General features: G+C 51.9%; 2 protein-coding genes across 8 annotated transcripts; both read left to right on the forward strand.

The window, feature by feature from the left end:
• The first annotated feature begins 5,803 nt into the window (after positions 1-5,803).
• RGS16 (regulator of G protein signaling 16) lies at positions 5,804-11,588 on the forward strand. The gene is made up of 5 exons (XM_023931769.2): positions 5,804-5,962; positions 7,165-7,266; positions 7,924-7,985; positions 9,249-9,415; positions 9,713-11,588. The coding sequence occupies exons 1-5, from the start codon at positions 5,835-5,837 to the stop codon at positions 9,911-9,913; spliced, it is 660 nt and encodes a 219-aa protein (XP_023787537.1). The 5' UTR covers positions 5,804-5,834; the 3' UTR covers positions 9,914-11,588.
• A 5,340-nt stretch (positions 11,589-16,928) lies between these two features.
• Positions 16,929-21,918, forward strand: RNASEL (ribonuclease L). 7 transcript variants are annotated; one of them, XM_086901481.1, is made up of 9 exons: positions 16,949-17,109; positions 17,367-17,454; positions 17,579-17,670; positions 17,923-19,498; positions 19,831-19,919; positions 20,221-20,411; positions 20,505-20,619; positions 20,942-21,063; positions 21,418-21,918. In XM_086901481.1, exons 4-9 carry the CDS (start codon positions 18,061-18,063, stop codon positions 21,551-21,553), a joined length of 2,091 nt encoding a protein of 696 aa, XP_086757607.1. In that variant the 5' UTR covers positions 16,949-17,109; positions 17,367-17,454; positions 17,579-17,670; positions 17,923-18,060; the 3' UTR covers positions 21,554-21,918. The 7 variants fall into 7 exon arrangements, with proteins under 7 accessions (XP_086757609.1, XP_086757607.1, XP_086757610.1 ...); XM_086901484.1 differs by having other exon boundaries at positions 16,955-17,109; positions 20,508-20,619; XM_086901482.1 differs by having other exon boundaries at positions 16,967-17,280.
• Positions 21,919-22,617: the final 699 nt, after the last annotated feature.

Genomic DNA, 22,617 nt, shown 5'->3' on the forward strand with positions numbered 1-22,617 from the left:
TTCCCACTCAGGGGAAGGCATGGGCTGGGCTCCCTGGGTTCCCCCTGCATCAGCTGCTTGTTTGCTCCCTTCCCTGGGAGGCTGGAGGAGCTCCTCCGCCACGCCAGCAATCCCGCCAGTGTTGATACCCCAGAGTCGCATCACCATGTCGTGCAGTGTGACCCCTGCTCTGTACAGACACCCTGAGGATGTAATAAACAGCCTGAGACTATTTGTTCTCTGCCTCAGTGTCTGAAAAGCTGAAATCCTGGGGATGGAGGGGTGTCCAAAGCCAAATTGCTGCAGAGGAAGAGGAGGGGAGAAGCTGTTTCTCCTCAGCCCCTGGTTTCACTGCTGCAGACACGCTGCATGGGCAGCAGAGTGGGGATGTGTTGGCTCCCAGCTGTCCATGGCTCAGCTGGAGCAATGTAGAACCAGCCTCCCCAGAGGTCCAGTTTGGGGAGATGAGTCAGAAATGTGTCAGTAGGACCTGCAAGGAAGGAAAATCCCAAGAGCCTTCCAGCAGCACATCGCTGTCCTCTGAGTGCAGCCCATGATGGATTCCCTGCCCCAAACCTCAAACCCATCACAGCCAGAGGTGCAAACACGTGCTGAGCCTGATCCCTGCACCAGGAGAAGCAGTTTGGGAGCTCCTGGGAAAAGGAGCAGCGTGGATGGATCGAAAATAATCTTCACCATCCAAAGAAGATCTTTCTCCAGACCATAAAAGCAACCCTGTGCTCCAGCAGGCAGCTCAGACCTGGATGATAAGCCTCATCCTTATGGGATAAACCAGGGAGGGATGAAAAGGAGTAGGGTGAGAGTCACCAGGCAGTTTGGGGGGTCTGGAGGAACCTGGGATTGCTGGGGAAGGGTCAGGCAGCAGCTGAGGGCAATCCTGGGTAGCAAAGGGGGAAGGGGAGGCACGAGCAGGGAGCAGGGCAGTTGAGACCAGGTTAGGTTTTAGTGGGAAATTGTATGAAAAAGAGAGATTTACTGCAGAAACCCTGAGGGGCTTCAGTGAGGAAGGGCTGAGCATCTCCTGAGCAGGTCTGGCCAGCAGGAAAAGCAGTGACCTGGATCTCATCTGGCCCTGGGCACACTGAGGGCTCCCTCGCCCACTCTCCCTGCCAAAGGTGAGTGTTTGCTCTGTGGGCTGCACGGGGTTGCATTTAAAAGCAAAAATTAAATGGGCTTGTTTTCCTCTGGAAATGGGTGTAGTGGGATTTATCAGTCCCTCTGGCTTCTTTCTATCCCCCTTATTTTTTCCCCCTAAATCCCTTCTTCTACTGTTTCTCATCTGCTGCTTCTTCCCTCAGCCTGTCTCCGAGCCAAACCAATTTGAATGCATCCAAGGAAGGATCTGCCATTAGTGCTGCTCTGTCTCTCCTCTTAGTTGGGATATATTTAGCCATCATCTTTTAGCTTTTTTTTTTTTTTTTTTTTTTTTTTCCTGGCTGCTCAGTGGCTTTAAAAAGCAGGTGCTGGGAACGGAAAGAGAAGATTAAAAGTACCTGCTGTCAGCTACCTCTCCCTGTGCAGCTGTGCAAAGCCAGCACGTGAGCAGAGTGGATAACAGCTGCCCCTCGAAAACCTCCTTTGTAATTCTAATTATTACTATGATTATGAATTATTTTTTTAAAAAAAGATATTTCAATAATCTCTTTCCAGATTCCCAGAGCAGCTATTTCCTCCCCTGCCACCTGTGAACACTTTGGGAGAGCATCAAAGGCCCCGTGGGTGAGGGTGAGGGATCCTTCATGGGCAGCTGGGATGTCCTGGGATGGGCTGGGCAGGCACAGATGGAGCCAGGCTCACCTGCAGCCACGTGGAAATGGTGTCCCACAGGTGTCCCCTGACTGTCCCTGTCCCAGAAGCTTTGCCCAGCTGCAGTGTGGCTACTCAGAGACCACTTGCAAATGCCTGGCTGCTGTCTTGGCCTTGGCAGCTTCCCTGCTCCTCCCTGGCACCATCCTAGAATTTCTCAGCTTGGAAAATAACTCTCAGATCATCAGGTTGGACCATTATGGCAGCACTGCCGAGCCCACCACTGAACCCTGTCCCCACCACTGCACTCCTGCCTGCACAGCACCAACCTCCATCCCATTCCCTTCTCCTTGGCTTACTGCCCCCCTCAAAGGCATCCAGAGCTTATCAACAGCTTGCAGGTGGAGGAAAGGGGCTGTGCAACACGAGCAGGGCCTTTAAACCTCCCATTTCTGCTCCTTTGCATTCAGCCCCTCCCCTGATTCCATGGCAGGCTCTGCTGGAGTGCCTTCAGGTTTGACCATTCCTGATTGTCACCTCTGTGGTTGCCCACTGCTTTAGGAGAAATTGGGGACAGGCTCCTTGGTGAGGCAGTGAGACCCCAAGAGCACAGCTCAGCCTGGCTTTTCCCCTCTTCCTCCTGCCTGCCTCCCCTTCCCAATCTATTTCTGTATCTTCCCCGTATTCCACTTGAATGGTATAAAAATACAAAAATACAAAATACCAAAACACCACTGCCAGAAACTCTCTTGGGAGCTCGACTGTGCACTGGGGCACACACTCAAGGGCACTTTGCACCCTGTCACCAAACCCTTGCTTTCCTATTCCCCACCCCATTTCTGTAGTCTGGGACTGAAACCTTTGCTTTTGCTTTTTCCAGAGTTGCTGGCACTTTGCAGATGCTGACCCAGGAATACCAGCAGCAATCCCTGGAGCTGATGGGGTGTGTGTGTGTGTGTGTTTTGCTGTACCCCCACAAATGAAGGGTGGCTGTGGGTGCCTTCACAGCCCAGCCACCTCCCAGCCTCAGCAGGCACCTGCCAGGACCTTCCTGCTGGAAATGAAGCTGATCCCTATGGATGGGAGGTGCATTGGTGCTGGCAAGGCTGTGGCCCAGCTCTGGGAAGGGAGCCTGGCCCCAGGCCTTGCGACACAGATGAGTTTTTTTGTATTATTCCAAAACAAAGGCTGATAATGGAGGCAACGGAGCCGGAGCCGCGGGAGGCTGCTGAGCTAAATGAGACAGGAAGCACGTAATTAAATTAGATACAGAGCAGCATGAAGACATCCGAGTACACACACGGAGCTGGGCTGAGAGGCTATTGCATAACCCTGGGAAGAGCTCTGCAATATGAAATATCTCACCTAGTGCTGGCCAGATACCTGTCCTTGCACTGCCCCATCGGAGGGGAGAGGCAGAAAAGTGGCCTGAGGGGGCAGAGGGCTCAGCTGGTGGCTTGTGCCAGGGGCAGAGTGGGCAGAGGGGCTGTGGCAGCCTTGGTGAGGAGGACTTTACTGGGACAGCCCAATCCCACTCCTGTGCTCAGGCTCCACGTGGATCTGGCACTTCCCCGTGTCCCAGGATCAAGCACCCCGGGGTGAGCGTGGCTTTTCCCATGGCTTTGTGCCTCTCCTGGCTGAGCTGCTGTGGTGCCCAAAATGACAGAGCCTTTGCCTGACCCCTTCCCTTCCCTTCCCTTCCCTTCCCTTCCCTTCCCTTCCCTTCCCTTCCCTTCCCTTCCCTTCCCTTCCCTTCCCTTCCCTTCCCTTCCCTTCCCTTCCCTTCCCTTCCCTTCCCTTCCCTTCCCTTCCCTTCCCTTCCCTTCCCTTCCCTTCCCTTCCCTTCCCTTCCCTTCCCTTCCCTTCCCTTCCCTTCCCTTCCCTTCCCTTCCCTTCCCTTCCCTTCCCTTCCCTTCCCTTCCCTTCCCTTCCCTTCCCTTCCCTTCCCTTCCCTTCCCTTCCCTTCCCTTCCCCAGGGCTCTCTCTGTCCCACCATTGGCAATTCCTCACCTCTGCTTCACTGCCAGCCTGGCCTCACCTGAGCCAGGTTTTTTTGTCCAAAACCACACCCACACCCACACCCACCCCCACACACACACACTTTCCCAATGCATTTTATTTCTCTGGGAAAAGCAGCAGGGAGCCTGGAGCAAAGAGGGGACAGTGTCAGCGGGCTGTAATCTCAAGGCAGAGATGTGCAGAGCTCCTCTGCTCTGGCTCACATCCCCCCTGCTCCTCACCAGTTGCTGCTGCTGCCATCCCAGCTGTGTTTTTGCCAGAGTCACTCTTGCCTGGCTGCTTCCAGCAGCACGTGGCTCCTTCCCAGCACAGTGGCTGTGCCAGGCACCGTGGAGCTGCAGCCAGAAATCCTCTGTCCCGTGTGCCTGCAACACGTGGCCAGGCTTCTTTTCCTCTTGGCATGACCTGCTCACACCATGCCTCGAGCACCAGGGAGAGTTACCAGAGCATCCTGTGACTTTGCAGATCTTCCCTTCAGTCCACAGCAAGGATCACAGCTCTAATCATGGTTTTAAGGCACAGGGAAGATGTGAGTAAGAGCTTCTTGTAACTCCAGCCATTTATCTGTAGCTGAATATCTGCTAACCAAGAAGGCTCAAACTTGATTATTTGAGTGAAAAACCCCAGAGCCATCGGGAAAGAGGCTGCTCTTACATTAGAGCTGAGACAGGAGCTGAAAGTGTGTGTTCACTCATCTGTCCTGATGCATTTTTCCTGTCTGTCCATGAGCAAGACCATTCTGTGGCTTTTCCTAAGCGATGAGAGAAAGACAGGAATCTCCTTTACTGCTCAGTGGGGCTGAGGTGCCTCATGCTTCTCCCAAAGTCTCCCATCCAGATATCCTCATCCCAAAGGCAGCTTGAGAGGAGCCTTTCTCCCTGGCCCAGGGCCGAGATGGCTTCGTGCTGCCACTCTCCTGGCACAGTTCATCTCTCCTGGGAAAGATGCTCTGGCAACGTGCTGGGTGTGATGAATGCAGGCAGCAAGGGTAGGAGACAACTGGAGCTCTGGAAAAATGTCTGAGCTGGGAATAGCAGGGAGGAAGGGAGAGGATGAGGAGTGGAAGTGGCAGCTGTGGCCTTGTGCTTGGCTGGCCATGAGCAGGGGGGGTTTAAAGTCATTCCTTTCCAGAGCCACTGCGCTGGGGAAATGCAGGGAGGGCAGCTCTGGGATCCTGCCTGAGCCTGACCTCACCACAGGGGACCTGTTGGTTCTCATGGACCTCTGGTTCTTGTAGCACCAGACCCTGGGCTTTGCTGGTGTGCACTGGTTTAACCCTTTCTCTTTTGCTGGCTCAGTCCTTCCCCTCCAGTTTCCAACCTTTCCTCGGCTTTTAATTCAAATTTCAGTTTTCAGCTCTCATCAGGATCCTCCATGATCTGATGCTTTCCCAGGTTTTGGCTCTCTTTGATGCACACCCCTTCCCTCCCCACACACACCAGCAGGGAATTTGTGATGAAGAAGTGACTTCAGCCAGCACACAGGGACATTGTAGGAAGGACATTGTCCTTCTACATTCCAGCTGTGAGCTGGCAGTGCCATGAAGAGGGAAATGGAAACATTACACCCTCTGCATCACCCCAGGAAGGTGATGGAACAAACCCTCCTGACCCCGCTGGGGGCTGCCACCCCCTGCTTAAACCACTGGGGCAGAGCCTGCGGTGCTGGAAGCGCGGGGAGGTTTGGAACGTGGAATATTTGGAATAGCTCCTCGGGATGGAGCAGCAGGACGGGGCTGCAGCGTCTGTCCTGTCCCTCGCTCTCCCACCCTCCGGTTACTCAGCAGGCTCCACACGTCGGTGGAAAAGAGCCTGGATTTTTTCCCCCCCACTCCGTTTCTCGAGGAAGCGGCTATGACTGTGATGCTCAAGGACGAGCCTGGGCCTCCCACTCCCCCCTCCTTTAGCAGCACACACAAACTTACCTAAGCTCTTATCTTGGCTGCCTGAGCAGCTTTTGGTTGGCTGGAGGCTGGAGCGATGCTGGGTCCCCCTCCCCGCTCTCCCGCCTCCCAGCCGATATAAAGCGCTGCTCCGCGCCGCTGCTGCAAAAGGACCGAGGGGCAGCTGATGCCTCAGCAGCCTCTTGCACCCCCTCTGCCCATCCCTAAGGAGCCGATGAGTTGCTGGATGCCTGGGTGCCCAGCTCTCAGCATGTGCCGGGGCTTAGCCGCGCTGCCCATCACTTGCCTGGAAAGGTAAGGCGCTTCTGGGAGCCGGAGGGTTCGCTGGAAAAGATGCACCTGGAGCAGCCCGTGATGTGATGCTAGGGTGGAAAGTGGGGTGCAGACCTCGAGGAAACACGCAGCCGAGTGATGCTGTGTGGCTGCATCCCTTCTGCTTCCCCAGGAGGGGAACACGGAGGTGAAACAAGCGGAGGGAGAGGAGGCTGCCCAGGGCTGTACAAACACACCAGCCTTCCTCCGGCTCTGCCTCTGCACATCTCGCTCCGAGCTGGCAGCAGCAGGAGTATTTTTGTCACCGCGGCTGAACTGTTTAGTGACATGTTGCTCCTCCCGCAAGGCCCCACGCTGCCGGCTTGACATTTTAAACCCTTATTTTTGTACGGGCGCCTTGGGACGCCCGAACGAGCCGCGGCACGCAAAGAGCAGCGGGGCCACACGCCGTCCCGGGGACACCCTGGGGACAGACAGAAGCCGCTTCTGCTGCCGCAAACACCTCCCTGGGCAGGGAGCTGCCTCCTCCGTGCCCTCGCCGCTGGGACAGGCAGGAGCATCCCAGCCTCTGGCACAGGCAGGAGCATCCCAGCCTCTGGCACAGGCAGGAGCATCCCAGCCTCTGGCACAGGAGCATCGCTGCCGCCGCTGCCTCCTAAAGGCATGGGGTAGGTGGATGCTGCCCTCTCCACGGCCTGGTGCCAGGCTCCTGGGGACCCAAGGGCACCCCAAAACACCGAGCAGGGGAGCAGCAGCATCCTGGCAGCAGGGAGATGCTCCCGCTCTGCCCGGCGGAAAGAAATCGCGGTGCTTCTCCAGTTTGGTTTGGGAGCTGCCGGGAGAGCGGGATGGGAACAGGAGCCAGGTTAGCTCCGGGAGAGCTGGGGGGCTCCAGCTGGGCACCCAGCAGCTGCTCTCTTACCTGCCCCAGAGGAAAGAGCTCGTGGTGTTTTATATTCCATATATCTCCGCCTGGGAATAGAGAAGGAGAGAACAGTCCCCCGGGCTCCACGCGCTGCCGAGCGCGGTTGCCAGGGAGCAGGAAAAGCAAGTGGGGAGCATTTATTTCACACACCAGAGAACAAACAAGTGGCTGAAGCTGGGGAGCGAGGGCTGTGCCCCCGAGCCCGTGGGGTGCAGCCCCTGCCAGCCGAGGGGGTGGCGGCAGAGCACTGACGGTCCAGCCACCCCACCTCTCCCCTTCCTCCCTCCCTCCCTTCCAGAGCCAAGGATCTGAAGAGCCGCTTGGGCATCCTGCTTCACAAACCCGAGCTGGGACACAAGACTGGGAGCTCCAGCAAGCTGCAGCTGGGCTGCAGGCGCAGGTAAGCCAAGCAGTGCTCTGGCCCAGGTTCAGGCAGGGCCAGGTCCCCTTGTAGCAGCCTTTCCCGAGGGATGCTCCTGCCCATCTGCGCAGCACAGAGCACAGCTCCCCCCTCCACGTAGTCCCACCCAGGCGGGCCGGGAAGGCGGATCACTTCCCAGCTCCAGCGCTTATAAAATCCTGCCGGGGAACGGATGCTCTGGCATTAGACACAGAGAGCAGGGCCTTGGCAAGAGGAGAACCTGCGGGGTTCCTGCTCTTCCCGGTGGCTGGGATCCCTGGGAATGCAGGCAGCATCTAACACAGAGCACTAAATACTGCTGCTCAGGGGCTCTTCCTGGAGCGGCACCAGCAGAAAAGGGCTCTTCTGAGCATTCCCTAGAGAACCTGCTGGACTTGTATCGGCAGAAAAGGGTTTTTCTGAGCATCCCCCAGAGAACCTCCTGACCAGCAGCATGGAGCTGAGGTCGGGTGAGCCATCAGGGAAGGGAAAAGAAAGGGAGGAGAGAGGAAAGAGAGCCCACAGGTAATGGATATTGGCCTCTGGCTTTGGTTTCCTGCCGAATGCCGCTGTCTCCCATCGATGGAGCTGCACAACTGAAGTGCTCCCATCCCTCACCGCTGGACAGCGAGCCTTACATCCTTTTGTCTTTTCCAGAGACTCCTCCCGAGATGTGCTGGAATGGAGGGAGTCCTTTGACCAGCTCCTCAAGAGCAAAAGTGAGTAGCATTTTGTTTTCTTCTCTTGGTGAGAGCGTGTAGGACAGATGTACTCGCAGTCAGCTGTGTGGCTGGAGTCGGTGTACGATGAAACCTCCCCTCCTCCTCAAATGAGGTGTTTTAGGATTTCAAAAGAGGTCCCTTTCCTGCCCAGATCTGAGGCCTCATTTTGCCTGCCCCATGAAGCTGTACCCTTTCCTCCTGGCTGGGTGTTTTTGAGGGGGCAGAAATGCTGTGTCGCTTGGGACAGGAGCTTTGTCACGGGCATCCCATGAGGAGCAGCCCTCCAGGGGGAGCATCGTGCTGTTCTCAAAGCTCCCCTTTCCCCACAGCCGGGAGAAGGCAGCACCTGCTCTCAGTGCCTGGTGGAAAGAGCGATGCAGCTGCCTCCCCCCCAGGCTTGTCCAGACAACTGCATTGCTGCCCTCTGTCTGTCTGTCCTGTGCCTCCCAGGATGGCTCCTCCACAGGGAGAAGGAATCCAGCTGTTTTACTGAATAACCGTGGCCTTTTCCCCCCTCTGGTATCATCTGTGTGTCTGTGATGCACAGGGCTCCTGTGAGATGCTGTCTCCCTCTCCAGCCCCAGAGATAGGATCTCTTTTTAAGTCCCACACATCATCCCCTCCTTATACCAGGCTCTGCACAATGGCAGAAGCCCCAAATTTTAATCCAAAAGTAGTTGTCTACCTTAAAAGGTCTTCCTCAGCCAGACAAAGTCCTTCCACAGCATTAGTCTGGGGCCAAGTGTATTTTTTTCCCAGCCTTCCTCACGTGCTGTGATGGCTAACAAGCATCTCCAGCTTGGTAACTTAATCCACCCTCCCAGTACAGCTTTGAAATCCTTGCTGCAGTTACTCTCCCATCCTCAGCATCTCGTTCCCCCCCGGATCTCTGCTGAGAAATCAAAATCAAGGCACCGCTGCTCGGCTCCTGCAGCGTTCCGATGCGTCAGCGCGCTTCTCCTTAGGTAGAATTAGCTCTTTCCCGAAGCTGTAAAGAAAATACTCTGAAGCCTCATTACAGAAAGGTCAGATAAATAAAACCAGAGGATTACTTGCCTGTGGGAAAGGATTTTATTGGAGTCTAGAGGCCAATTAGCAGTGTCTCAGAGGGTGGAATTTGCCCGCAGGGAAAGGAAATCTGCAGATGTCACGGTCTGAGCTCCCAGGGTGACGCTCTCGCTCTCGCCAGGCAGTGTCTGCTGCTGGTCCTCTTCCTCCCTGCCTTCTGTCCCATTAACTGCTCTTCTGTCCCCTCCCCAGGTGGGGTAAATGCCTTCCACACCTTCCTGAAGACTGAATTCAGCGAGGAGAACCTCGACTTTTGGCTGGCATGTGAGGACTTCAAAAAGACCCGGTCGAAAACCAAGCTGGCCTCCAAAGCCAACAGGATCTTCGAGGAGTTTGTCCAGAGTGAGGCGCCCAGGGAGGTGAGAGCATTTCCTGTGGCATCAAATAGGGTGGGAAAGGAATAAAATATCCTGGTGGGTTTTAATGGAGTGCTCTTGGATCAGTGGGAAGATGTGCTCTTGCTCATGAGAGCTTCAAATTCTTGATGGTGTGGTCCATCAGATTGGCTCGTTAATGTTGGAACAGAAATTGAGCCTAACCATGAAGGGGTAGAAAGATTTGTGAGCATCTTCACCCTCATCTGGAGACAGATTAAAAGCAGTTTTTGCCCTCACATAGGAGAGGAGTTAACGTTTGTGAGCGCTGCTGCCTTGCAGGTGAACATCGACCACGAAACCAGGGAGATCACCCGCAAGAATCTCTCGGGGGCCACCTCCGCCTGCTTCAACGAGGCCCAGGCCAAGACGCGCACGCTGATGGAGAAGGACTCCTACCCCCGCTTCCTGAAATCCGCCTCCTACCAGGACATGAGCAAGCAGGCCGCCAGCCGCGGTGCCAGCAAGCGCTCGCACACCTGAGCCCAGCCGCGAGGCGCGGCGGGGGGACCAGCCAGGGCAGGGTGGGACGCGGTTTGCGGGGGCTGAGGCCAGCCAGCCGCGGGGTTTCGGCTGAAGTTCTGGAATTTTAGCAGGATCCCCAGCACCTGGAGCCGGAGTTCCTCCCCGGGTGGGGAGCCCAGAGCCTCCCCTCGCAGCTCGGCCGGAGACCTGCGCCGCTGCCGCGGGCGCGGAAAGAAATGATTTTGAGCTGCGGGTCCAGGGAAAAATGGGATTCCCCTGAGCATCCACAACCGAAGAGCTCCCACCTGCTCTCGGACCTGGCGGGGCCAGCACAGGAGACTTCCATTCCCACTCACAGGGAACGGCCAGGATAAAAGCCCCAAAACCACGCGGCGTTTTCAGCTGGATCCTTCTCCTGAGCCCAAGATCCTCCAGCTGTGTCCTATGCATGCTCTGCGTCAAAGCTTTCCACCTCCTTCCAAGTGCAGCGGTGTTTTTATCCCTCGCTTGAGCTCCACGACCTCCAGATCGCACCTAATCTTAGGTCACGAGCGCGACCTTTCATTCCTATTATCATTATTTATTTCATCGTTGTTGTTATTATTATTGTACCTGTATTTATCAGAGGAGCACTGCTGAAAGCACACACACGCATGTCCCTTGCTCTCAGGAGCTTGTAAATTAAATTATTTTAGCTGCTGTAGCACTTAGCATGCCTCCCACCTTTTCTGTGTAATGATTTGAGAGGACTGGACAGATTTGTAGCACAATTGTGGAGCGAGGTACACCAGTAGCAGCAGGGAGAACTGCTAGAGGGTTTGGAGGGCCACAGAAGGCAATGCAAGGGTGCTCTGCAGCCCATGGTGTTTCCTCTCTCCCCTTAAAGATGTGGAAGGCATCTCAGCACACAGCAGCTTGTCCTAAGCAGGGAACAGAGAGGTCAAACAGCCACTCTGGTGAGCAGCCCTATGGAAAACTTGATTTTCCCACAGGGGAGAGAAAACCCGGGGCTTTGCCTGGGTTTGTGTTTGGGCTTGGTGTTCCCTTGGATGCTGGAACCAGTCTGCAGCCACAGCACTTTACCAGAAACCCACGGAGTGAGGCAAAGCTCACGAGAATTCAGTGACCCGGAAGGGTGGCAGGACACGCCATCAGCCCAGACCGGGGGGCAGCTCCTCAGAAAGTCCCTCTCAGCAGGAATTCTGGGGTCCTGGAGAGGTGTGGATCCCACTTGGCAGCAGTGTTGGCAGGGTGGGTGGGTGATGTGGAGCCTGTGCTGGCTCCTGGGGAATGTGCCACCAGCACTGCTCCCTGCTGAGCTTCCATTTATCCCTAAAGCCCAAACCTGGAGATCCTTATCCCACTGGTACTCACTCCTTGCCAAGGGACCTCTCTCCTGCCCCCCTGTCTCAGCAACAGCCAGAGCACAGCATCCTTTGGGCTTTTCCCAGCTGCTTGGGCAAAGCAAGGGACCAAGGACCAGTTTGGGGATGTTACTCCATGTCTTCTTCCATCATCCCCATCCTGGTCCCAGCTCTGAGCCTCCTGGCTGTGTTTACAGGGAGATATCAGCTGCTTTCTTATTTCCTATTTATTTTTTACAACTGGAACCACCTTTGCTGTGTTACTGAAGCCAGCGATGCACAATGGCCTGTTGTCATTACCAACATAATGTTGTCATTACAAAATAAAATGCAAAGAGAAAAACACCCTGACAGCATGGGCTGGGTCTGTATTTTATTTTATTTTATTTATTTTTTGGTTGTGGGCTTTCAATTGAATTTTACATTCTAATTCTGGATGCTTTGCAAAGCTGCTTGCGTTGGGTGACTCAGGGGGCAATTTCCAGTCGCTTTAAAAGTGACAGTGTCATGAGCAGAAAAGGAAGGGAGAAGACTTTTGAAGCATAAATCTTTGTGGTATTTGGTTTATCAAAGAAAACTGGATGGTCCATAAAAAGAACTAAAGCAGAAGTGAAGTTTTGAATGTCTGAACTGCCAGGCTATCCAATATTTCTTGTATTGCTCATAATTTCTGGGCCCTTTACAGGACCGCAGCTCCCAATATCTTCTCGGTATTAGTAAAACACAAATATCTTAAAATTGAGAGGATGCAGGAAAAAAACTCTGCTTTTGGGTCACTGGCATAAATAACACTTGATTTTTCTCAGTAACACACCTGATGAATCCATTGATGAGGAGGAAACTCCCTGGTATCAGAGGGGTTATTAAAAACCATTCTGTTCCTTGAGGTCTGAGCACTTCCCTGGAATGCTCTGGGAGGGAAGGGCAGGGTTGCATGGAAAAAGCTTTCCCATGGAAGCACGCTCAGGGCTGCCTGTGTGCAGGAGAGGAGCACCCCAAGTGCTTGGAATAAAATCCCAACCGAAATATGGTTTTATTTCAGTTGCCTTCTCTCTATTTTTTGCGTGTTCTGGAAGGCAGAATTAACTGGCCTGCGTCAGCGGAGGAGAGCGTGAGGGGACTGCCGAGGAGGAGCTGGAATCACGGGGGAATAACTGGAATAATTCATCTTCCAAGGTGTTACTATCAGCACAAGCCACCCCCTGCCATTCAAATGCATTTTACAAGCAGCTGCAGCTGCAGCAGAACCGCCTGTCCCCTCTGACACAGCCAAGCAGGGTGTAAAGATCAGCAGGCACTGTAAAACACATGGGCCCTGCTCCATCCACACCTATCCAGAGGAAAGCAGGTTGAGCTTCCCCTCACATTTCATTTCCTTTTAAATTAAGCATGGCCTTGTCTTACAAGCCCGGTAATTTGGGATCATAGCAGTTTACATCTCCATCTGATCTTTGTCCGTGTCAGAGGGAAGAAATGAGCTGAAAAGTATCCAGGAAATATTTAAATTACTTGTCAGGAAAGAGAGCAGTAAAGCAGACTAAAAGCAGCTAGAATCAAAAATAATGGTGGTGTTGTTTTGTTTTTTTTTCTTTAACTGCAGCTGCTGGATGAAAAATACGAACACTTTGTCTTGCATGCCTTGAAGTTAATTTAAAACTGATTCTTCATTAAAAAAAAATAAACCAGGCCAACAACAGCAAAATAAAATAGTAATAAAAATATGGAATTAAAACCTTTTTGAGCTTTCTTTAGAAGGAAATGTGAGGCTGTGTCTGTTCTTGTTGCCTCAGCCTTGGTGGTGGCGGCTCTCAGACCCCACAGCTCATCCTGGACAATCCCATTTGCAGCCCAGTTTCCTCAGAGATGCTTCCCAAAGAGAAAACCCAGTCACTAAAAGCGAGCCTTGCATCCAGCTGTGGCTGCTGCCAAAACCCAGCAGGAACAAAACAGCAGAAAAAAAGCCTCGGGGTGGGGATGGGATAGAAAAAAAAATAAAAAAATCCCCAACCCACAAAACCACATTTGAGAAAAAGGAGCCAAAGTTTCCCTCGGCCGGCTGTGGTCACTCCCAATAAACCCTGGCTGAAGTTTCCCAGGGCAGAGGCTGCAAATTTGGAAGCAGCTGAAGGGATTTGAGCTCCAGGGAGCCACTGTGGGGGCTGGCACTGCCCTGCCCCCCCAGGCTGTGAACACAAACTTGCTCCAGGGCCAGGTTTCCATGAACCAGGATGGTGGTGGGGGTGGATTTATTTGGTGGAAAAAAAGCCATCTCCCTGTGCCCTGGGAGCTGGAGCATTCCCAGCAGCAGCTCAGGGGCTCCTGCAGCCAGAAGGTCGCTGCTCCAGTGGGGCCAAGCAGCTTTGGGGTGGTCTTAGGACGTGGACATGGATGCAGGAGTGCACTACAAGGATTTAGGCAGGTGGGTGTGCAGATATTTAAGTGTAGGAGTTCTGAGCTTTCATTTTCCATGGATGTACACATGTGACAACAGGCTACACATGTGTACATCCATGATTTATTTCTCCTTTCTTTAAAAAAGGAGTAAAGCTGTAAAATGTTGTCTGGATATGTTCTTTTGGAGGAAGCTCAGCAGCAGAGAGGCTGCACCAAGCCATTTCAAATATACCAAACATTCTGCAGCGCTCTGCCAGCCCCCAGGCCACTCAGCAGGGTGGGAGCAGCTGGCTGCCATCGCTCTGCAGCTTCCACTTGGAGGCCTTTTCCCTGATTCAAGTGCCAGAGCTCACAGCTGATGTGCTCCCCTGAATGCCAAGGCTGCCAATCCGCTCCAGCTGCACACAAGGATTTGTACCCCTGGGCTGCCTGGGGAGCTGAGGAGGAATGAGAGATGATTTTCGTGCTTTTTGCTCCTGCTGGGGCACCGAGGGCAATGCTGGGGTCTGCAGCTCTCCTGCCTGTGCTGGAGGGGAGCTCAGACTTGGTGCAGCCACAGCCTGGGGGCAAGGATGGGGATGAGGAACAGCGGGGGGGAAATCCTGCTGGAGATCCACCTGCTCTCCTTGGGAAAGGTATCTAAGCTCAGGAGCTCAGCCTGACTCCTTGTCTGACCTGTTTGGGCTGCTCTGGGCTTTAAGTGGTTTGTTTTTTAAGTTTTAAGTGGTTGTGCCCTGCTCTCCCTGCCCAGGGATTGGGATGTACTGCCCTGCTTGGTGAGGTCCCTGCCTGCCTCGCTGCTGCCCTCACCTCTCCTTCCCTGCTGGCAAAAATGTCTTTTTTGGTGGTGATGAGGATTGAGCAGCAGTCTAAAAAACCAGAAAATGAAGTTTAAGAAATGTAAAAACACTCCATAAAAGGCATAGATATGGGGGGATGTGGTTCAGTGGTGGGCTTGGCGGTGATGGATGATGGCTGGACTCGATGATTTTGGAGGTTGGAGTCAATGATCTTGGAGGTTTTTTCAAACCTAAATAGTTCTGTGAGAAGTGGTTGATGCTCCTCCATGGGTAGCATCACCTTCCATCCTTCTGTGGGCTGTTTTCCAGCTCTGGAAGTCACATCAGCGTGGCCAAGCACATAAACCCTGGGATGTTCCCACTTGGAAATATAATAAGAAAGCACGTGAAAGGAACATGAAGAAAAAAACCTCACCCTACTATTCATAGCTCCTTTAAAAAATGATTTTACCCTTGGCAGGCAGTTTTTGTTGCCACATTTTGCCTCGTGTTTATTTGTGGCTGCTGGGAGGACAAGGATTCTCGGGAGATGTCATCTCAGGGGAAGGGATGCAAAAATGGGTGTAAATCCAGCAGAATGGAGGAAAAGGGAGATTTGCTTAGCTGTGCCCTTGATTTCCCTGCTGTCTGTGTCTCAGCAGTTCATCTCCTGAGTCCCTGGGTGCGTGGGGGCAAATAATCACTGCAGATGTACAAATACATAAATACATAAACACATAAATACAAACACAAAGCACAAACTCCATAACCCAGAGGCTACAGAATGGTGGTGGAGAGGAGCTCTGTTACTCCCATGCTTTAGAAAACCTTGGAGACCCTTTCATTCCCAGGAAATTGTCTGTTGCAGGGACTCAGAGTTTAAACTGATGGCTCTGAAAAATAATTTGGATGAGGAAAGCACTACCAGCAAACTCTTCTTTGCTGAATGCAGGCATAGGATGCTCCTGCCAGCTCTGCTGGCTGCAAACACCTCCTTCCCACCACTGTAAGGTTTGGGTTCTTACCATCCTAGGGTTTTTCATCTTCCCACCACAGGATAATAAATGACTTTAATTAAACCAGCAAGACGAAGAAGGCTCTTGTACTTGGGTGGGTGGGCGATGTGATGTTGTTAAGTTGGCCTTCTTTTTTATTTTATGTCTTTTGGCTTTTTTTTTTTTTGATGCCTTTTTTGGCTTTGAAGCTGAGATGTGCCCTTGCTCTGGTTGTTTGTGTGTTTTGCAGCCTGCAAATGGGTGCTTGAACACCAGCAGCTGCAGCCACAGCCTTGGTCAAACTGGGAGAGATCCTTCCTTGAAGGAATTAAAGGAGTGAATTAAAATTAATTAAAACAGCCTTGGTCAAACTGGGAGAGATCCTTCCTTGAAGGAATTAAAGGAGTGAATTAAAATGAGATCCTGGCAGCCTTGAGACGGACTGGAGATTGCTCCCTGAGTTTTCACAGTCTCTGTCCCTGTGGGGCTGTGTCAAGGTCTCCTGTGGCAGCACAAACCCTACAGAATTCCATGCAGAGACCGTGGGATGTTCCCAGACCCTGTGGATGCTGTGGGAAGCAGGATGCCCTACACCACAGTGAGGTACAGGGGCAGAGTTTAGCAAAAGCTGCAGTGCAGGCATCCTTAAGGATTTGGAAATCCATGGAAAACACGTGCAGGGCCGCATCCACCCAGCCCTTCAAGGGCTTTTTCGTGCCCTTGTGCCCTCATCAGGCCGTGTCTCCACATCCATATGCAGATTCCCAGTTTGTGCATGTGCCAAGGCAGCATGGCAGGTCAGGGATGGTTAAATGACACAATCCCAGCCCCGTTTCATGTGTGAGCTGAATCCTGCTGCTGGCACAGTCCAGTGGAGCTGCCTGGGGGAGTTGCACAGGCTCTGCTGAGCTCATTTCACGTCACGAGGCAGTGAAGGAACCCGGCTGGGAGATCACAGATCCTTCCTGTATTTCCTGCAGAGCCTTTCCAGGCAGATAAGGAGGGCCTGGAGGAGCAGGCTGGGTGTTTGCACAGAGCTGCCTATGAGGAGCAGGGTGCCAGGGTGGTGCCAGGGAGTTCCCTGCCCAAGCAGCGAGGAGCCCACAGATCTGCAGCTCAGTGATTCCCTGGCTGTAATTTAGCAGCATTCAGCCCCCTCACACAGATGGATTTACCAAAAGGTGAGGAAAGCTTAAAATGAAACCCCAAATATCCCCCAGTGCACACCCCTGATGCATTCAATGTCTCCACAGCTTCAGCTCCTGAGCCACTGCTGAGCAGATGTTTCTAAAGAGATGGGGAGAGCGCTTTGCTCATGACTTCTCTGCTGCCTGCTGATAAAAAGGCCACCAAACACCTCCCCCAGAACCCCAGCATCCTCCTGGAAATGGATAAAACCTTCCCTCCTGCCAGGGACCAGCACATATTTGGGGACGCCTTGCCGGCCGTGTGGTTGTGGGTGGCAGAAGGTGGAGCTGGATGACGCACGGGGACAAAAGCCAGAGGGGCGGGGATGGAAATATTAAAACACTTCCTGGAGGGCAGATCTCCTGTCTGTGCTGCTGGGAGGAGGAAGAGGAAGGTGCTCAGCCCCTATCTTCCCCCTCCCCATCTTGACAACAGCGAGGAACTTGAGCCCCACTGTGCCCAGGGGATGCTGTGCTGCTTTTCTGACCAGGAAAGTAAAGATTTATATATATATATATATATATATATATATTTTTCTGTTTGGTAAAAAGTGCAGAAATTAATACAAGGAAATGAAATGCATCTGAATCAATTAAATACTCTGTTTGTTTCCTGCTGAGCAGGGAAATAAACCATCCAAAACACAATCTCTGTCTTTTCTGAGGGTAAATTCATGTAAATTTATACTTTGCTTTTATACCTTAAGACTTCTCTATCCCTTTCATGATTTGCTTGGGTAATTTATTTCCAGTTCAGCTTGTCAGGCAGTAACTCCTGAAGGTGCTGATCAGAAAATGGGTACTGGAGCCTCACTTTTTCTAGATACCAGCTAGATAAAGGTAAATTAATTTGTACCTGATCCATCTCCTAACGTGGTGTAAAGCTTAGGAGAGGCTTCCTAATGGTCTCCTCATGGCCTGTAGAAGCAGGAGGGATTGAGGTTGGCTTTCTGTCTCGCTCCAGGCGTTGGACCAGGGGCAGTCAGGACTTGTTGCCACCCGAAGCTGAAGGGGAACGCCCATCTCTGACACCATGGCTGGGGAATGGCTTATCAGGTACCTGCGACAAGGCTGAGATGACATTTGCAGCAAAAGCAGCAGGGACACCTCCCTGGGCTGTGAGAGGGGCTGGGGCCAGGCAAGGAAACAAGGAGTCCGTGGGTGCTAGAGCTGGGCTACTCTCCAGGCCTTGGCTCTCCTGGCTGGCACTGGCATTGCTGTCCCCAGCTGCCCCTCACACAGGACATGGGGTGTAATTGGTGAGGTTACTCCAGGCTGATCAAACAGCATTTTCTGTTCATTAATCAGGTGAAGACCACAGAGCTCTTGACACTGCACCTAATGGGTTTCATCAGCCATGCCTGGCACATCCCCCACAAGGAAGGCACCGAGCACTGCACCTCTCCCATCCTTCTGTAGTGAACCCACAGCCTCCCTCTGATCACCATGGAGCACCCAGCTCCCAACCAGAAGAACATCTCCACCCCTGCCAGCGAGAAGGCAGCAGAAGTCCTTAACTCCGAGCTAAATCTTTCTCTGAGGAACAGGGATAAAGAGGCTGTGCTGGAGCTGCTGGAGCAAGGGGCAGATGTGAATTCCAAGGCAGACAGTGGCTGGACACCCCTGCAGACCGCGGTGCAAATTGGTGAGGAGGATCTAGTCCGGCTTCTGCTGGACAGGGGAGCTTCTCTGCACACCAGGAAGGACAATGGTGGCACTGCATTTACTGTGGCAGGGGTAGCAGGGAACGTGGAGATCCTGAAGCTCCTCCTGGAGCGCGGCTCAGACATTAACGACCAGGACATCAATGGCTTCACAGCTTTCATGGAGGCTGCATGGCACGGGAGGGAGGAAGCCTTGAGGTTCCTGTACAGCAGAGGAGCAGAGGTGAATTTGAGGAGGGTGACCAGCGAGGAGAAAGCCAAGCTGCACAAAGGAGGTGCCACGGCGCTGATGGACGCTTGCAAGGAGCGCCACTTCTCCATTGTGAAAATCCTGGTCCGGGAGATGAGGGCTGATGTGAACATCCGTGACAACAGAGGCAGGAATGCCTTGATCCACGCCCTAAAGAAGGATTTGGGCAGAAAAAGGTACGAGTCAGTTGTGCCCATAGTTCATTTCCTGCTGGAGCACGGTGTGGATGTGAAGAGCAAAGATGAGTGTGGGAAAACAGCCCTCATCCTGGCTGTTGAAATGGAGAGCCCGGAGCTGGTGACAGCTTTGCTGGAGAAGGGAGAGATAGACATTGATGACATGGACGAGAAGGGCAACACAGCCCTGATGGTGGCTGTGGAGAAAGGTGATCACAAAATAGCAAAGCTGCTGTGTGAAAAGGGAGCGAGGACTGATCTTGGGAACCCGATTGCAATTGCAATGGAAAATCGTTCTCGAAGCATGGAAAACCTTCTTCGTGAGTACAAGGCCAGGTTTGTTCCAGAAACCCCCAGGGCATGGGAGCCAAACAGCAAACGCTGGAGGGCCCAGCTGATAAAACTTCATCAAATGCATCGCCCCATGATTGGCAAACTGAAGATGTTTCCATACAACCAGCAGAAAATTCAGGATGACATCTACCTCGGGCTCCACGGAGGGACAGAGGTAGCAGTGAGAATAACCCGCAGCTCAGAGGGTGACGAAGAGAAAGAGTTCTTTGAAAAATGCTCTCACTGTGAACATCTACTGAAGCTCTTCCAGTCTGAGAAGGAAAAAGATTGCATGTACTTGTGCTTCCCACTCTGGGAGAAAAACCTCCAGGAACACCTGCAGGAGCCTGAAGGCCAAAAGCATTACAAAGCTGCTCTGAAGATGATCTTCCAAGCACTGAGAGAGCTTCACTCCCTCAGATTTGCTCATCAGGATCTACAGCCCGGGAACTTCGTAATAGGTTATGTTTTGCTTTCTTTGTTTTCATTTTGCTTTCCCTGTAGCTTAGGGGAGAAGGTGCCTCACAGCTGTCTGTAAAAATGGAGATGTCATTGTGCTGAATGGGGTGGCTTTAGATCTCCTCTTTAAATGAGTACGGATAATTTCACAGAGAGAACAGCTTTACACATCTCATTAGATCTGCCCCCCTCTCCAGGGCTCTGCAGGCAGATCAACCCATCACAGATGCCTTCAGAGAACTGTTTTTTAAAGAAGGGGCCATCCAGGAGTCAGCAATGGACCGTATGAAGCTTTGCCACCTTTATTTATTAACAATTTCTCTTATTTCCTCAGATTTAGCCGGCAAAATTTACTTAGCGGACTTTGGTAATAAAAGAAGGTCGATTGAAGGCCAAGAAGAGCTTGTAAAGTCAGATTTAAAGGCAAGTTCTCTGTGAACCAACCCGTGGTTTGAAATTTTGGGTACTCTGCAGCTGTGGGTCCTAGGGAAAGGCGTTTTTGAATCCCACAGAACGCCTGGATTCGTGGGAAAGCCCTGTAGTGGCAGATGTCGCGTGGGAGCGATGCTGATTTGGACGCCCATCTCCTCTGTCCTTGTGCACACAGGGTCGAGGTTTGTGTTGGGTGTGTGTTTTACACTTCTGAGCAGCTGCAGGGTTTGGGGGCAGGAATCCTCTCCCGTTGTGTGCCTGCAGCACTGGAGCAGTGATGTCTCTCTTGCAGGCCTTGGGCAGGCTCGTGCTCTACGTTTTAACAGCGGGCAGGAAACCTCTCCAGCAAGTTGGAATGGAGGACTTGGATCCCAATTCCCCAGATTATGTGGAGGCTCTGGACCTCGTGCAAAGCTTGTCTTCTGGTGATGAACGAGGCTTGGAAGGGTTGAGCAAACATCCCTATTTCTGGAGCAATCAGAAGTAAATCCTGGGAGCACAGAGGAGGTGGAATTTTGGTGTGGGTCAATGAGCAGTGATGTCCCTCTGCAGCTAATGAAGCTTCTCATCCCACAGCAGGTTCAGCTTCCTGAAGACTATATGGAATAAAATCAAAGATTACAAAAAGCAAAAAAGGATTTTTAAAGCTGTCACTAAGAAAACTTTTCCTTATCCAGAGTGGACCAAAATGGTAATCCTCTTCAGTTTGGATTGGTGTCAGGTTTGAGCTAGGCTTGGTGTCAGGTTTGATTCAGGCAGAAGATTTTCCGAGTGTTTCACGGGCTCTGTTTAAAAATGGAACTGGAAAAAGTAGACCCACACAAAATACAGACAACTGGGAAATACAATTTAATCGAAGGCACGTAGTCAGAAGATGTTGATGCTAAAGGGAGCTCTGCTAACTGGGGTGATTAAATGGGTTGGTCATTCTCAAATTGTCTGGTAAAACTTCAAAGTCTATTGGTTTTTGTGGGGTGTGAAAGGCAGGGAATAATCTGTGTGCTTCCTTTCAGATCGACCAAGATGTTTTACATATCATGGAAAATCCTAAGAATGCAAAACCTACCCAATACAAAAATGATGTCACCCAGCTCCTGAGGCTCATGAGAAACATGGATGAGCACAAAGATGAAGGGTACGTGTTCTCATCCTTGTTCTTTACATGGGTGCATAGGATCAGAGAATATCCTCAGCTGAAGAGGACCCACAAGGATCACCAAGTCCTGTCTTTGCCCAGGACAAGCCTAAGAATCCCCACCATGTGCCTGAGAGAGCTGTCCAAAATTAAAGGAAAAAAAAAAAAAAAAAAAAATAAAAGAAAGAAAAAAAAGGATTGAGGAGTAGAAAAGTTGCAGCTCTGGGGTTTCTAGGAAACCTCCCCATGTTATCATAAAGCTTCTGGAAAGGCTTTCCCTCTGCAATGGCATCCTAAAATATTGACCCCCTTGGACAAGCTTTAAAAATCCTGTTTGCTTTTGTTCTCTTTCAGGATCAGTAACAAAATAGGAGACTATGCTGAGTATTTCCTGGCGGTTTTTCCAAAGCTCACCATCTATGTGTACCACAGTTTACGTCAGACCCCCATGCGCAGACACTTTGCAGACTTCCAGGACCCTTCTCTGTAGGATGTCACCACCTCCTGTCCCGTGTCTGACCCCACCATCATTCCTTTTATTTCTTATTTATTCACCTGCAAAAGAGCTGAAGATGTGGGTGAGGAGATGGGATAAAGCACACACAGGGACAGAGTATGGAGGATTTAAATTAGGAAAGATTCCAAGGAGTTTGGTGTAACAACCACGAGCTTTGGAGGCTCTGATTTGCACTGTGATTAGACATTGTCATGGAAAAGTTGAAATGTTTCAGCTGTTGAAAAGGTTGGTTTTTTGTGGGTTTGGTTTTTGGTGGTTTTTTTTTCAAACTGGGAATTTTATTCTTTCAATGACTCCATGGAGATACAAACTTGAAATAAACTTGACTAGAAAATTGACTCTACACTCCTTTAGGAATGAGATTCCCACATCCCCTCTGCACAGGAGGAGAGGTTCTGCAGCATCAGGACCTGCATCAGTGGTCCTGTCTTGGAGCAAAGGTCCTTCTGAAGGACCTGAGAGCCTTTTAAATACATTATGGAGGTTTGACTAAGCAACTGTTGATGATAAAATGCAACCAGGAGAATGCTGACTCCTCTTGTGCCAATCTTTTTGGGTTTTCTACCTTTCCCCCCTGCTCTCTTTTTATTTTTATTTTTTTCTTGTTCACTGTGTCTTTCTCATGCCCAGAAGGCAGAAGGACACCCAGAGATGAGTGCTCAGGTCTCAGCAGTGCGGGGAACAGGGGGCTGTGGGGTGCAACAGCAGCATTTCTGCTCTGGCATGAAGAGAAGTGAGGCTGGGCTCCTCCAGCCTCCTGTAAAATGCCACATTCCCGACTTTCTGTGACCTTTGCAACTTCTCCCATCACTCTGCTGTTTCACTGGAGGGACCCCAAAGGTGTGCCCAAAACAGAGCAATGATTAAACCCAGGGAGGCTGTGACTTATGTCTCTGGGGCAATCTGGCTGCTGGCAGGAATTTCCAGGGATGGCTCCTGGGCTCTGTGCTGCTGTCAGAGAAGCCAGAAGCACCAGCAGGCTGCTGCTGTCAGTGGAGAAACCTGATCCATGCATCCAGATTGCTCCTGGAGCATCA

This window comes from Cyanistes caeruleus, chromosome 9 (genome assembly GCF_971803275.1).
Source record: "Cyanistes caeruleus chromosome 9, bCyaCae1.hap1.1, whole genome shotgun sequence".
Taxonomy (NCBI): domain Eukaryota; kingdom Metazoa; phylum Chordata; class Aves; order Passeriformes; family Paridae; genus Cyanistes; species Cyanistes caeruleus.

Coding starts and splice junctions, on each gene's coding strand:
- RNASEL (XM_086901481.1), top strand. CDS start 18,061: ATGGAGCACCCAGCTCCCAACCAGAAGAACATCTCCACCCCTGCCAGC. Junction 20,620..20,941: donor ATCCAGAGTGGACCAAAATG/GTAATCCTCTTC, acceptor GCTTCCTTTCAG/ATCGACCAAGATGTTTTACA. Junction 21,064..21,417: donor GATGAGCACAAAGATGAAGG/GTACGTGTTCTC, acceptor GTTCTCTTTCAG/GATCAGTAACAAAATAGGAG.
- RGS16 (XM_023931769.2), top strand. CDS start 5,835: ATGCCTCAGCAGCCTCTTGCACCCCCTCTGCCCATCCCTAAGGAGCCG. Junction 5,963..7,164: donor CCCATCACTTGCCTGGAAAG/GTAAGGCGCTTC, acceptor CCTCCCTTCCAG/AGCCAAGGATCTGAAGAGCC. Junction 9,416..9,712: donor AGAGTGAGGCGCCCAGGGAG/GTGAGAGCATTT, acceptor GCTGCCTTGCAG/GTGAACATCGACCACGAAAC.